The sequence below is a fragment of the Oncorhynchus clarkii genome, chromosome 10 (genome assembly GCF_045791955.1).
Source record: "Oncorhynchus clarkii lewisi isolate Uvic-CL-2024 chromosome 10, UVic_Ocla_1.0, whole genome shotgun sequence".
NCBI classification, from domain to species: domain Eukaryota; kingdom Metazoa; phylum Chordata; class Actinopteri; order Salmoniformes; family Salmonidae; genus Oncorhynchus; species Oncorhynchus clarkii.
Window position 1 is genome coordinate 9,846,824 of NC_092156.1, and position 15,559 is coordinate 9,862,382.

The following is a 15,559-nucleotide window of genomic DNA, read 5'->3' on the forward strand; positions in this document are numbered from 1 at the left end:
CTCTTCTCAGCTCCTATTCTCTCTATTCTCAGCTCAGCTCATCTCCTCTCTCTTCTCAGCTCCTCTCTCTTCTCTCTCTTCACAGCTCCTCTTCTCTCTCTTCTCAGCTCCTATTCTCTCTCTTCTCAGCTCAGCTCATCTCTCTCTTCTCAGCTCCTCTTCTCTCTCTTCTCTCTCTTCTCAGCTCCTCTCCTCTCTCTTCACAGCTCCTCTCCTCTCTCTTCACAGCTCCTCTCCTCTCTCTTCTCAGCTCCTCTCCTCTCTCTTCTCAGCTCCTATTCTCTCTCTTCTCAGCTCCTCTCCTCTCTCTTCTCAGATCCTCTTCTCTCTCTGCACAGCTCCTCTCCTCTCTCTTCTCTCTCTTCACAGATCCTCTCTCTCTTCTCAGCTCCTCTCCTCTCTCTTCTCAGCTCCTCTCCTCTCTCTTCTCAGCTCCTCTCCTCTCTCTTATCAGCTCCTATTCTCTCTCTTCTCAGCTCCTCTCCTCTCTCTTCTCAGCTCCTCTCCTCTCTCTTCTCAGCTCCTCTCCTCTCTCTTCTCAGCTCCTATTCTCTCTCTTCTCAGCTCCTCTCCTCTCTCTTCTCAGCTCCTCTCCTTGCTCTTCACAGCTCCTCTCCTCTCTCTTCTCAGCTCCTCTCCTCTCTCTTCTCAGCTCCAATTCTCTCTCTTCTCAGCTCCTCTCCTCTCTCTTCTCAGCTCCTCTCCTCTCTCTTCTCTCTCTTCTCAGCTCCTCTCCTCTCTCTTCTCAGCTCCCCTTCCCTCTCTTCTCAGCTCCTCTTCTCTCTCTTCTCAGCTCCTCTCCTCTCTCTTCTCAGTTCCTCTCCTCTCCCTTATCAGCTCCTCTCATCTCTCTTCTCAGCTCCTCTTCTCTCTCTTCTCAGCTCCTCTCGTCTCTCTTCTCAGCTCCTCTCGTCTCTCTTCTCAGCTCCTCTCGTCTCTCTTCTCAGCTCCTCTTCTCTCTCTTCTCAGCTCCTCTCCTCTCTCTTCTCAGCTCCTCTTCTCTCTCTTCTCAGCTCCCCACCTCTCTCCTTAGCTCCTCTTCTCTCTCTTCCCTCTCTTCTCAGCTCCTTTCCTCTCTCTTCTTAGCTCCTCTCGTCTCTCTTCTCAGCTCCTCTTCTCTCTCTTCTTAGCTCCTCTTCTCTCTCTTCTCTCTCTTCTCAGCTCCTCTCCTCTCTCTCCTCAGCTCCTCTCCTCAGCTCCTCTCCTCTTCTCTCTCTTCTCAGCTCCTCTTCTCTCTCTTCTCAGCTCCTCTCTTTTCTCAGCTCCTCTTCTCTCTCTTTACATAATGTTCTGCTCTGCAGCACTGTGGGAAGCCAGGACCCGGGATGGCCCCTTCCTTCCCTCCCTCCCACCTTGGACAGAAATATCGGACGGGTCCCGCAGAGTTCTCACGACACACGCTGCTATTCATTAAACATCCCCCGGCCAGAGGCAGTAAATACTACATTACGCTCTTAAGGCCTCTCTGTGTGTTTTTGTGTTGTTCAAGTGGAATCTGTTCTTTCAAATTCCAGGGAGAGAGAGAGAGAGGGTGTTGGTAGTGGTAGCGGGGCAGGGCAGGGCGGGGAGGAGAGGGCATGATGGTCTTTGACTGGACAATGAGATTTAGCATTCCAACAGTCCTTTTAAATTTGTGGAATGTTTATAATCTGCATGGAGTATATGGGTAGCACAATCGCTAAGGATAATGTCTACCAGTGTGGTGTTCTGTTTTGCAATCCAAGTCTTAGGTGGTGAATTGAAAGGCCACATTTGTTTCCAATGATCAGCTGATTGTCATGTATATGTTTCAGACAGACAGAGCATTGGGCTCCAACCTCCAAACAAGTCTGCATTCCAAATTCCGTGTTCCCTAGATAGTGTGCTAATTCTGAGCGGAGTCCTTTAGGGTCCTGGTCAAATTCAAATTCAATGCCTATATGGAATAGGGTACCATTTGGGACACAGGACATGTTACAGAGAGACAGGAAGTCATATTTCCACCCGCACTAACAGCCCTGTTTGACTGGACCACAGCCCTGTTTGGCTGGACCACAGCCCTGTTTGACTGGACCACAGCCCCTGTTTGACTGGACCACAGCCCTGTTTGACTGGACCACAGCCCTGTTTGACTGGACCACAACCCTGTTTGACTGGACCACAGCCCTGTTTGGCTGAACCACAGCCCTGTTTGGCTGAACCACCGCCCTGTTTGACTGGACCACAGCCCCTGTTTGACTGAACCACAGCCCTGTTTGACTGGACCACAGCCCTGTTTGGCTGGACCACAGCCCTGTTTGACTGGACCACAGCCCTGTTTGACTGGACCACCGCCCTGTTTGGCTGGACCACAGCCCTGTTTGGCTGGACCACAGCCCTGTTTGACTGGACCACAGCCCTGTTTGACTGGACCACAGCCCTGTTTGGCTGGACCACAGCCCTGTTTGACTGGACCACAGCCCTGTTTGACTGGACCACAACCCTGTTTGACTGGACCACAGCCCTGTTTGACTGGACCACAGCCCTGTTTGGCTGGACCACAGCCCTGTTTGGCTGGACCACAGCCCTGTTTTACTGGACCACAGCCCTGTTTGGCTGGACCACAGCCCTGTTTGGCTGGACCACAGCCCTGTTTGGCTGGACCACATCCCTGTTTGGCTGGACCACAGCCCTGTTTGACTGGACCACAGCGGATTATTTGGACCAGAAGTGGAACAGAAGCGAACAGGCTGGAAGTTGAAGTCCAATGCTTTAACAGCACCATACCCTCACCTTACCCTCACCTAACCCTCACCTAACCCTCACCTAACCCTCACCGTACCCTCACCGTACCCTCACCTTACCCTCACCTTACCCACACCTAACCCTCCCCTTACCCTCACCTAACCCTCACCTTACCCTCACCGTACCCTCATCTGGGTAACTTCTGTGGATTTCATCTTCTTATCATGCAGGAAGTGACGTGTGATACATATTACAGGGTACATCTGTAAAAGAGACCTAGATCTCAGAGTCCCTGACAAAATCAAGGTGAAATAAATAAATCAATGTGATGAAGACAAGTGAGAGCCAGGTCCCATAATGTTTCAATAGAGACCGATGTGATTTCTGTGTGGAGGGAGATGTTACCAGACGTGATCCAGACCACAGTAGGAACACTCTCTCCAGGGCAGATCTAGTGGGCCTCTGTGATGACCAGTGCCAACCCAACCTTGCTTCAAAAAACAAATCCTCAACCTGTTTCTAATATAATCTTTGCCCCACTCCTTCTGCAGGCTATTGTTTATGAAGGGCAAGACAAGAACCCTGAGATGTGCCGAGTGTTACTGACACACGAGATCATGTGCAGGTAAGAAGAGGAAGCTCTGCTGTTCGGCTTCTCCTCCTGTCTGCTGCTACAATATACTACACTATAATACACTCAGGGGTGGATTGGCTATCTGATAATTCTGGCAAATGGCAGATGGGCTGGACATTGTTTTTGTTGGGTAGGCTGGTCAAAATGGACACACACCAAAATATGTTTTTATATTAAAAAAAAATAAAAAATGAAAAAGGTGACCATGGGCCTATTAATATTTATTTTTAAAGATTTGTTTTTCCAAAAATATAAAGTAATAAAGAAATATATAAAATGTAAAGATTTCTCTGTAATACTAATCAATAATGTGCCTTTGGTGGATCAGTGGAGAGCGGTTATCTGATAGACTGACCTGAGGTTACGCAAACTCACATTCAAACATGGCATCAGCACAGACACCTGCTTCCAACTCTGTTATCAGTTAGACAGTCAAACAGTAAAGTGCATTATCCTCGTGATTCCTGTAATGAAAGTGTCTGCCCTGACCCTGTGCCCTCGCTGGGGCCTGCTGCTGTGACAAGTGAGCCACTCCTCTCCCTGACTACACTATACTACACCTCTCAACCATAAATGTACAGTACGTTCATATTGTTGTCTACACTGATACCAAGACCTCACCTTGTATATGGTAGTTGTTTCATCCAGGCTCAGCCTTACTACAGCTAAGCAGGTCACCCCTCCCCTGCAGGGAATAACAGAGAGGAAAAGTAGAGGAAGATGAGTTTTGCTATCAAATGTTGTACCTTTAATTAAAATCTAAAGATTAATTTGCTTGGAATTGGGTTGTGAGGATAGAGTCTTTCCTTTTTATAGAGGCATTTGAACAGTCCCCCCCCCCCCTAAAAATACCTCTCTGATGCCTGGTTAATTAGGACATGCAGAAAGTCATTACTCAGTTTGAATTATCCTGTTGTTCAGCTGCTAACAAATGGGCCTTCCCTATCATTGTGATATATATGCAGGACATATATGTAAACATGTGTGTGTGTGTGTATATATATATATATATATAAGACAAAGCTATACACACACACACACACACACACACACACACACACACACACACACACACACACACACACACAAAGACGAAGAGACACACACACACACACACACACACACACACACACACACAAAGACGAAGAGACACACACACACACACAGAAAGACACACACACACACACACACACACACACACACACACACACACACACACACACACACACACACACACACACACACAGAAAGACACACACACAAACACACACACACACACACACAAATACAAATACAAATACAATGACACACACACACACAAAGACGAAGAGACACACACACACACACACACACGCACACACGCACGCACACACACACACACACACACACACACACACACACACACACACACACACACACACACACACACACACACACACACACACACACACACACACACACACACAGAAAGACACACACACACACACACACAGAAAGACACACACACACACACACACACACACACAAAGACAAAGACACACACTCCCCCTTCGTACTCATATTTAGAACAGAAGTTATTCTCTGACCTTTCTTCAGAACAAAGTCAACTTTTACTCTTTAATTTGGGATAGTCACATGACTAATAGTAGCATTAGAAATGTACAATTATTATACAATATGCTTTTTAGTATGTGGTTTAGAGCCCATCAGTACATGCCACCACCACAGTTGTACAGTATAACCATTTCCAAACAGCAGTGTTGGGTTGAGGCACATTGCTTCACAGTGTTGGGTTGAAGCACATAGCTCTATGGTGTTGGGTTGAGGCCCATAGCTCTACAGTATTAGGTTGAGGCCCATAGCTCCATAGTGTTGGGTTGAGGCCCATAGCTCCACAGTGTTGGGTTGAGGCCCATAGCTCCACAGTGTTGGGTTGAGGCCCATAGCTCCACAGTGTTGGGTTGAGGCCCATAGCTCCACAGTGTTGGGTTGAGGCCCATATCTCCACAGTGTTGGGTTGAGGCCCATAGCTCCACAGTGTTGGGTTGAGGCCCATAGCTCCATAGTGTTGGGTTGAGGCCCATAGCTCTATGGTGTTGGGTTGAGGCCCATAGCTCTATAGTGGATTGAGGCCCATAGCTCTATGGTGTTGGATTGAGGCCCATAGCTCCAAAGTGTTGGGTTGAGGACCATAGCTCTATGGTGTTGGGTTGAGGCCCGTAGCTCTATGGTGTTGGGTTGAGGCCCATAGTTCTATTGTGGGTTGAGGCCCATAGCTCTATGATGTTGGGTTGAGGCCCATAGCTCTATGGTGTTGGGTTGAGGCCCGTAACTCTATAGTGGGTTGAGGCCCATAGCTCCACAGTGTTGGGTTGAGGCTCATTGTTCATAGTGTTGGGTTGAGGGCCATAGCTCTATAGTGGGTTGAGGCTCATAGTTCTATGGTGTTGGTTTGAGGCCCATAGCTCTATGGTGTTGTGTTGAGGCCCATAGCTCTATAGTGGGTTGAGGCCCATAGCTCTACAGTATTAGGTTGAGGCCCATAGCTCCACAGTGTTGGGTTGAGGCCCATAGCTCCACAGTGTTGGGTTGAGGCCCATAGCTCCACAGTGTTGGGTTGAGGTCCATAGCTCCACAGTGTTGGGTTGAGGCCCATAGCTCCACAGTGTTTGGTTGAGGCTCATTGTCCATAGTGTTGGGTTGAGGGCCATAACTCTATAGTGGGTTGAGGCTCATAGCTCTATAGTGTTGGTTTGAGGCCCATTGCTCCACAGTGTTGGGTTGAGGCCCATAGCTCTATAGTGGGTTGAGGCCCATAGCTCCACAGTGTTGGGTTGAGGCTCATAGCTCTATAGTGTTGGTTTGAGGCCCATAGCTCCACAGTGTTGGGTTGAGGCCCATAGCTCTATAGTGTTGGGTTGAGGCCCATAGCTCCACAGTGTTGGGTTGAGGCCCATTGCTCCACAGTGTTGGGTTGAGGCTCATAGCTCTATAGTGTTGGTTTGAGGCCCATAGCTCTACAGTATTGGGTTGAGACCCAGTCTGCAAGACACAACCATGGAGATGTGGATGCATCAGACAGTGATTTTTGGGATGCCAGTCCAATGTGTCATGAACCACTCCCCAAGTCTCTCCCCCAGTCTCTCCCCTCCCTCAGCCCCTCCCATGTCCCCTCCCCCAGAACATTTGTCTGTTCACCATTAATCCGTACTGTTAATTGCCATTCACCACCATTAGCCATATGTTGCCAAGCCAGTTTGAGACGTACAGTAAGAGCTTAGTCCTTTCATTTGACAAACTCAGTAATAGAATGAGCTTTCCAACGCGTTTGTAAAGAACACACACGTATTTAAGGTCATATACAATTTTGTGTATGGTAGCAGTGTCCTCACACCAACAGCCATCAATTCATCCTGTTAATTACATGAGGCGATTTAGATGTATTTTCTTCAAAAGCTGCGGCAGGAAGGAAGCGTTGCGATTAAAGATGTGATTTCCTTTGGATGTCCTGCGGGACCGAATGGAAGTTAACAGGAAAAGAAAATATCCCCCTCAACAAAGCTGGTAAAGGCATGTACTAATTAGCATAATTTGTGTTGGTGGAATGGGAGAGGGTAATGGTGGTGGGGGGGGGGGGGGGAGAAGAAGAAAATCCTGTCTCCCGTGGGTGCTGCCTGATGATTGGATTGCAGGGAAACCACTAATCAGTTCTAAAGTCACCCCCCTTCCTCCTCTCCCCTCACCTCCCTCCTCTCCCCTCACCTCCCTCCTCTCCCCTCACCTCCCTCCTCTCCCCTCACCTTCCTCCTCTCCCCTCACCTCCCTCCTCTCCCCTCACCTCCCTCCTCTCCCCTCACCTCCCTCCTCTCCCCTCACCTCCCTCCTCTCCCCTCACCTCCCTCCTCTCCCCTCACCTTCCTCCTCTCCCCTCACCTCCCTCCTCTCCCCTCACCTCCCTCCTCAAGCCTCACTCTATTCTGATCCAATGGGACCACGCTGTGACCCAGTTCAGAGAGTCGCACAGAAATGAAAGCAAGGGAGAGACAGAGGAGGGAGGCCAAAAATGGAGAGCGACAGAAAAGAGATGCCCTCCTGCTACCCACTGCCCTTAGTCAGTCACAATGTACTCCTGCTACCCACAGCCCTTAGTCAGTCACAATGTACTCCTGCTACCCACAGCCCTTAGTCAGTCACAATGTACTCCTGCTACCCACAGCCCTTAGTCAGTCACAATGTACTCCTGATACCCACAGCCCTTAGTCAGTCACAATGTACTCCTGCTACCCACAGCCCTTAGTCAGTCACAATGTACTCCTGCTACCCACAGCCCTTAGTCAGTCACAATTTACTCCTGCTACCCACAGCCCTTAGTCAGTCACAATGTACTCCTGCTACCCACAGCCCTTAGTCAGTCACAATGTACTCCTGCTACCCACATATATGTTTCTGCACCCAGCAGGCCTGTCTTTCTGTTGTGCACGGCACTCCCCACATGTGATTCAGATATGCTGCTACCCTCCTGCATTACAATATCTCTGAGACATGAGAGACACAATATGGGTGATTGATGGAACTGATTCGATCTGTCCAGAAGAAGGCTGAGAGGGGAAAATTAAGAGAGGGGGGAGAGGGGAATGAGGTAAGAGAGAGGGTGGAGAGCTAGAGGGATGGAGGGGGTGATAGTGGGATGAGGTAAGAGAGAGGATGGAGGGCCTCCCAAGTGGCGCAGTGGTCTAAGGCTAGCTGTGCCACTAGATATCCTGGTTCAAGTCCAGGCTCTGTCGCAGCCGGCCGCAACCGGGTGACCCATGGGGCGGCGCACAATTGGCCCAGCGTCGTCCGGGTTAGGAGAGGGTTTGGCCGGCAGGGACGTTCTTGTCCCATCGCACTCTAGTGACTCCCGTGGCGGCCCGGGCGCAGTGCACGCTGACACGGTCGCCAGGTGTACAGTGTTTCCTCCGACACATTGTTGTGGCTTGCTTCCGGGTTAAGTGGGCATTGTGTCAAGAATCAGAGCGGCTTGGTTGGGTTTCGGAGGACGCACGGCTCTTGACCTTCGCCTCTCCTGAGTCCGTACGGGAGTTGCAGCGTTGAGACAAGACTGTAAACTAACAATTGGATGCCATGAAATTGGGGAGAAAATGGGGGTACAAATAACGAGAGGATGGAGCGATAGAGGGGGGATAGGCTGATTCAGTGTAGAGGGGAGCCCTGTAGAAGGGAGACAATGCCTTGGGTTTTGTGTGACAGGGCTGTCCCCAGCCCCATTCAAATTTCCACTGCCATCTGTGCACTGGAAACATGAGCTGGGAGTCTCTCCAAGCTGCTCCTTTCCCCCTGCAGCCTCCCTCACTCGCGGCCTGTCTCAAGATCCCAACGACCATGTACCCAGATTGTGGACTTTTTTTGGGGGGGGGGTCTAAAGCAACATTTGGTTGGGGGGGATATCATTAATTCCCTGAGACTCTTAGTTAGGAAACAAATTTCAAGATATTGACATACACAGCCCTGATTGGCTCATAGAGCCCTTACCAAAATAAACGGTCATTGGTCTATTATAAGAGGGTTTCCCAAACTCAGTCCAACTCATCATCAAGCTTGGATTATTTTAATCAGGTGTGTGGTGCAAAAATCAAAACTTGCACCCAGGGGTGGCCCCCGGACCGAGTTCGAGAAACCCTGTACAGTGGCTTGCGAATGTATTCACCCACCTTGTCATTTTTCTTATTTTGTTGCCTTACAACCTGGAAGTAAAATTGATTTTGTGGGGGTTTGCATCATTTACACAATATGCCTACCACTTTGAAGATGCAAAACATTTTTTATTGTGAAACAAATAAGAAATAAAACAACAAAATTAAAACTTGAGTAAGGATAACTATTCATCCCCCCCAAAGTCAATACTTTGTAGAGTCACATTTTGCTGCAATTACAGCTGCAAGTCTCTTGCGGTATGTCTCTATAAGCTTGGCACATCGAGCCACTGGGATTTTTGCCCATTCTTCAAGGCAAAGCTGCTCCGGCTCCTTCAAGTTGTATGGGTTCCGCTGGTGTACAGCAATCTTTAAGTCATACCACAGAATCTCAATTGGATTGAGGTCTGGGCTTTGACTAGGCCATTCCAAGACATGTAAATGTTTCCCCTTCAACCACTCGAGTGTTGCTTTAGCAGTATGCTTAGGGTCATTGTCCTGCTGGAAGGTGAACCTCTGTCCCAGTCTCAAATCTCTGGAAATCAAACAGGTTTCCTTCAAGAATTTCCCTGTATTTAGCGCCATCCATCATTCCTTCAATTCTGACCAGTTTCCCAGTCCCCGCTGATGAAAAACATCCCCACAGCATGATGCTGCCACCACCATGCTTCACTGTGGGGATGCTGTTCTCAGGGTGATGCGAAGTCTTGGGTTTGCGCCAGGCATAGCGTTTTCCTTGATGGCCAAAAAGCTCAATTTTAGTCTCAATATGATCAGAGTACCTTCCTCCATATGTTTGGGGAGTCTCCCACATGCCTTTTGGTGAACACAGAACGTGTTTGCTTATTTTTTTCTTTAAGCAATGGCTTTTTTCTGGCCACTCTTCCGTAAAGCCCAGCTCTGTGGAGTGTACGGCTTAAAGTGGTACTATGGACAGTTACTCCAATCTCCGCTGTGGAGCTTTGCAGCTCCTTCAGGGTTATCTTTCGTCTCTTTGTTGCCTCTCTGATTAATGTCCTCCTTGCCGTTGGTCCATGAGTTTTGGCAGGTTTTTTGTGGTGCCATATTCTTTCCATTTTTTTTACAATGGGTTTAATGGTGCTCTGTGGGATGTTCAAAGTTTTGGATATTTTTTTTTATAACCCAACCCTGATCTCTACTTCTCCACAACTTTCTCCCTGACCTGTTTGGAGAGATCCTTGGTCTTCATGGTGCCGCCCCTTGCTTAGTGGTGTTTTGCAGACTCTGGGGCCTTTCAGAACAGGTGTATATATACTGAGATCATGTGACACATCATGTGACACTTAGATTGCACACAGGTGGACATTATTTAACTAATTATGTGACTTCTGAAGGTAATTGGTTGCACCAGATCTCATTTAGGGGCTTCATATTAAAGGGGGTGAATACATATGTAAAGGGGGTGAATACATATGTAAAGGGGGTGAATACATATGTAAAGGGGGTGAATACATATGTAAAGGGGGTGAATACATATTTACAGGGGGTGAATACATATGTAAAGGGGGTGAATACATATGTAAAGGGGGTGAATACATATGTAAAGGGGGTGAATACATATGTAAAGAGGGTGAATACATATGTAAAGGGGGTGAATACATATGTAAAGGGGGTGAATACATATGTAAAGGGGGTGAATACATATGTAAAGGGGGTGAATACATATGTAAAGGGGGTGAATACATATGTAAAGGGGGTGAATACATATGTAAAGGGGGTGAATACATATGTAAAGGGGGTGAATACATATGTAAAGGGGGTGAATACAAATGTAAAGGGGGTGAATACATATGTAAAGGGGGTGAATACATATGTAAAGGGGGTGAATACATATGTAAAGGGGGTGAATACATATGTAAAGGGGGTGAATACATATGTAAAGGGGGTGAATACATATGTAAAGGGGGTGAATACATATGCACGCACCACTTTTACGTTTTCTATTTCTGTTATTTTTTTTCACTTTACCAATTTGGACTATTTTGTGTTTGTCCATTACATGAAATCAAAATAAAATCAATTTAAATTACAGGTTGTCATGCAACAAAATAGGTAAAATGCCAAGGGGGATGAATAGTTTTGCAAGGCACTGTATTATCATAAAATCAGATTATGTTGTCATACAATACAATACAACAAGAGCTTTAACTGTCGTAGCGTCCGCTCTGGGTATCCCCTCCCTCTTGCCTCATCTGGGCCAAAAACTCCCTCCCAGCTGAAGGAAATGAAATTTCAGCCATTTTTCAAAAACAGCTCACAAAAAGGGTGTAATCATCATTTTCACAATTTCATAGTGTAGAAATATAATTAAAGAAAACCGGAAAATCACATTCTTAACTGCACTGCTCCTGTAAAACGCTCTCTGCCAGAAGGGGGACCACTCAAATATTTTGCCTTTGACGCAAGCGAGAGGGTGTCAGGTTAGCAGTGAACAGAGCGAGGCAGGCGAGAGGGTGTCAGGTTAGCAGTGAACAGAGCGAGGCAGGAGAGAGGGTGTCAGGTTAGCAGTGAACAGAGCGAGGCAGGAGAGAGGGTGTCAGGTTAGCAGTGAACAGAGCGAGGCAGGCGAGAGGGTGTCAGGTTAGCAGTGAACAGAGCGAGGCAGGCGAGAGGGTGTCAGGTTAGCAGTGAACAGAGCGAGGCAGGCGAGAGGGTGTCAGGTTAGCAGTGAACAGAGCGAGGCAGGCGAGAGGGTGTCAGGTTAGCAGTGAACAGAGCGAGGCAGGCGAGAGGGTGTCAGGTTAGCAGTGAACAGAGCGAGGCAGGAGAGAGGGTGTCAGGTTAGCAGTGAACAGAGCGAGGCAGGCGAGAGGGTGTCAGGTTAGCAGTGAACAGAGCGAGGCAGGCGAGAGGGTGTCAGGTTAGCAGTGAACAGAGCGAGGCAGGCGAGAGGGTGTCAGGTTAGCAGTGAACAGAGCGAGGCAGGGGAGAGGGTGTCAGGTTAGTAGTGAACAGAGCGAGGCAGGGGAGAGGGTGTCAGGTTAGCAGTGAACAGAGCGAGGCAGGCGAGAGGGTGTCAGGCTAGCAGTGAACAGAGCGAGGCAGGAGAGAGGGTGTCAGGTTAGCAGTGAACAGAGCGAGGCTGGCGAGAGGGTGTCAGGTTAGCAGTGAACAGAGCGAGGCAGGCGAGAGGGTGTCAGGTTAGCAGTGAACAGAGCGAGGCAGGCAAGAGGGTGTCAGGTTAGCAGTGAACAGAGCGAGGCAGGCGAGAGGGTGTCAGGTTAGCAGTGAACAGAGCGAGGCAGGCGAGAGGGTGTCAGGTTAGCAGTGAACAGAGCGAGGCAGGCGAGAGGGTGTCAGGTTAGCAGTGAACAGAGCGAGGCAGGAGAGAGGGCGTCAGGTTAGCAGTGAACAGAGCGAGGCAGGCGAGAGGGTGTCAAGTTAGCAGTGAACAGAGCGAGGCAGGCGAGAGGGTGTCAGGTTAGCAGTGAACAGAGCGAGGCAGGAGAGAGGGCGTCAGGTTAGCAGTGAACAGAGCGAGGCAGGAGAGAGGGTGTCAGGTTAGCAGTGAACAGAGCGAGGCAGGCGAGAGGGTGTCAGGTTAGCAGTGAACAGAGCGAGGCAGGGGAGAGGGTGTCAGGTTAGCAGTGAACAGAGCGAGGCAGGAGAGAGGGTGTCAGGTTAGCAGTGAACAGAGCGAGGCAGGCGAGAGGGTCTCAGGTTATCAGTGAACAGAGCGAGGCAGGCGAGAGGGTGTCAGGTTAGCAGTGAACAGAGCGAGGCAGGAGAGAGGGTGTCAGGTTAGCAGTGAACAGAGCGAGGCAGGCGAGAGGGTGTCAGGTTAGCAGTGAACAGAGCGAGGCAGGCGAGAGGGTGTCAGGTTAGCAGTGAACAGAGCGAGGCAGGCGAGAGGGTGTCAGGTTAGCAGTGAACAGAGCGAGGCAGGGGAGAGGGTGTCAGGTTAGTAGTGAACAGAGCGAGGCAGGGGAGAGGGTGTCAGGTTAGCAGTGAACAGAGCGAGGCAGGCGAGAGGGTGTCAGGCTAGCAGTGAACAGAGCGAGGCAGGAGAGAGGGTGTCAGGTTAGCAGTGAACAGAGCGAGGCTGGCGAGAGGGTGTCAGGTTAGCAGTGAACAGAGCGAGGCAGGCGAGAGGGTGTCAGGTTAGCAGTGAACAGAGCGAGGCAGGCGAGAGGGTGTCAGATTAGCAGTGAACAGAGCGAGGCAGGCGAGAGGGTGTCAGATTAGCAGTGAACAGAGCGAGGCAGGCGAGAGGGTGTCAGGTTAGCAGTGAACAGAGCGAGGCAGGGGAGAGGGTGTCAGGTTAGCAGTGAACAGAGCGAGGCAGGAGAGAGGGTGTCAGGTTAGCAGTGAACAGAGCGAGGCAGGCGAGAGGGTGTCAGGTTATCAGTGAACAGAGCGAGGCAGGCGAGAGGGTGTCAGGTTAGCAGTGAACAGAGCGAGGCAGGAGAGAGGGTGTCAGGTTAGCAGTGAACAGAGCGAGGCAGGCGAGAGGGTGTCAGGTTAGCAGTGAACAGAGCGAGGCAGGCGAGAGGGTGTCAGGTTAGCAGTGAACAGAGCGAGGCAGGCGAGAGGGTGTCAGGTTAGCAGTGAACAGAGCGAGGCAGGGGAGAGGGTGTCAGGTTAGTAGTGAACAGAGCGAGGCAGGGGAGAGGGTGTCAGGTTAGCAGTGAACAGAGCGAGGCAGGCGAGAGGGTGTCAGGCTAGCAGTGAACAGAGCGAGGCAGGAGAGAGGGTGTCAGGTTAGCAGTGAACAGAGCGAGGCTGGCGAGAGGGTGTCAGGTTAGCAGTGAACAGAGCGAGGCAGGCGAGAGGGTGTCAGGTTAGCAGTGAACAGAGCGAGGCAGGCGAGAGGGTGTCAGATTAGCAGTGAACAGAGCGAGGCAGGCGAGAGGGTGTCAGATTAGCAGTGAACAGAGCGAGGCAGGCGAGAGGGTGTCAGGTTAGCAGTGAACAGCGAATGTTTCACCCTGGACAGTGAAGTGAAAGGGAGGAGAGACTGGGAGAGAGAGGGAGGGGGGTGCCTGCTACCTGCCTCAGGTTATACTAGGGGTGCTCCCCCCCAACCTGCTCCCCACTCCCCCCCCCCCCCCACCCCCCAGCCCACCCCCCTAGCACACCTGTCGCCCCTAACCAGGCTGGCCTCTGTATGGCCTGTCTTTGTGGGCTGCTTTAACAAAGCCATATGTAGAGAAAAATAATGCACCCAGACACACAGACAGAGGCAGTCTGTTCTACAGGTGACAAAGGGCTGGGTGGGCCTGGGAAAGCCTTAGTTCAGCCTTCAGAACAGGACCAGGCTGTTTGATAATTGGAAGGCTACCTTCCCCTTTATCCTGTGGAGGTCTGGGCCTGGCTGAAGCAGCTCTCCCTGAAACATGAGTGTGTTTTTATTTCTCTTTTTAACCCCCCCTCCCTCTCTCCCCTCTCTCCCACTCTCCCCTCTATCCCCTCTCTCCTCTCTCTCCCCTCTCTCCCACTCTCCCCTCCCTCTCCTCTCTCCATCTCTCCCCTCTCTCCCACTCTCCCCTCTATCCCCTCTCTCCTCTCTCTCCCCTCTCTCCCACTCTCCCCTCCCTCTCCTCTCTCCATCTCTCACCTGTCTCCCCACTCTCTCCTCTCTCCCTCTCTCCTTCTCTCCCCTCTCTCCCCACTCTCCCCTCTCTCCCCACTCTCCCTCTCTCCCGCTCTCCTTCTCTCGCCTCTCTGTACCCCTCAGCCGCTGCTGTGACAAGAAGAGCTGTGGCAACCGCAATGAGACCCCGTCTGACCCCGTCATCATCGACAGGTACCTTCACACACTCCTCCGCATGCTCAACTACTCCTACTGTGACCGCATTGTGTGTGTGTGTGTGTGTGTGTGTGTGTGTGTGGCCTCCTATGAAGCTGCTGATGCAGTGAGGGAACAGTATGAGGGTCAGGTTAGAACAGTCAGCTCATGTATCTACTGAGGTTTGGCCCAGAGCCTACCCACCCTATGGCTCTGGCTCTATTTGTACTACAGTGAGTACTAGAGTGAGTACTAGAGTGAGTAATAGAGTAAGTACTAGAGTGAGTACTACAGTGAGTACTACAGTGAGTACTACAGTGAGTACTACAGTGAGTACTAGGGTGAGTACTAGAGTGAGTACTACAGTGAGTACTACAGTGTATGTGGAGTGATCAGGTTCCACAGCGTGTGCTCCTCCACAGTGAGGGAGGACAAGGGGAGCCAGAATGAGGAGGCTGTTCTCTCCTCTCCGCTCCCCTTAATAAAACCCACATGGATAATGGACTGTGAAACAATAGCTGCCAAAGTGCCTGGAGCCCCCTCTCTCCCTCCCTCTCCCCCTCCCTCCCTCCCTCCCTCCCTCCCTCCCTCATGCCTCCAGGGCACCTAAACACAGGCCTTCTCTCTTCCACGTTGTGCATGTATCTGTCTCAGCTGGACAGGAGTCTTCAGACCTGGGCGTCCTCTATAGGCTTACTGAACTAAGGTTATTGGACCAGGCCTGCTGGTAGTTGTGCTAGACCCAGAGTACTGGAGATGATATAGTTGTTGTTGGACCAT

At 50.3% G+C, this 15,559-nt stretch overlaps 1 protein-coding gene across 11 annotated transcripts in view; it reads left to right on the forward strand.

Moving 5' to 3' along the window:
• Positions 1–15,559, forward strand: part of LOC139417995 (transcription factor COE1-A-like) — a 278,063-nt gene that overhangs the window by 13,543 nt on the left and 248,961 nt on the right. For all 11 annotated transcript variants that reach the window (XM_071167053.1, XM_071167055.1, XM_071167049.1 and 8 more), the window contains exons 5-6: positions 3,255–3,328; positions 14,729–14,797. In XM_071167053.1, the coding sequence (XP_071023154.1) occupies positions 3,255–3,328; positions 14,729–14,797 (143 nt within the window). The remainder of the gene's footprint in view (positions 1–3,254; positions 3,329–14,728; positions 14,798–15,559) is intronic.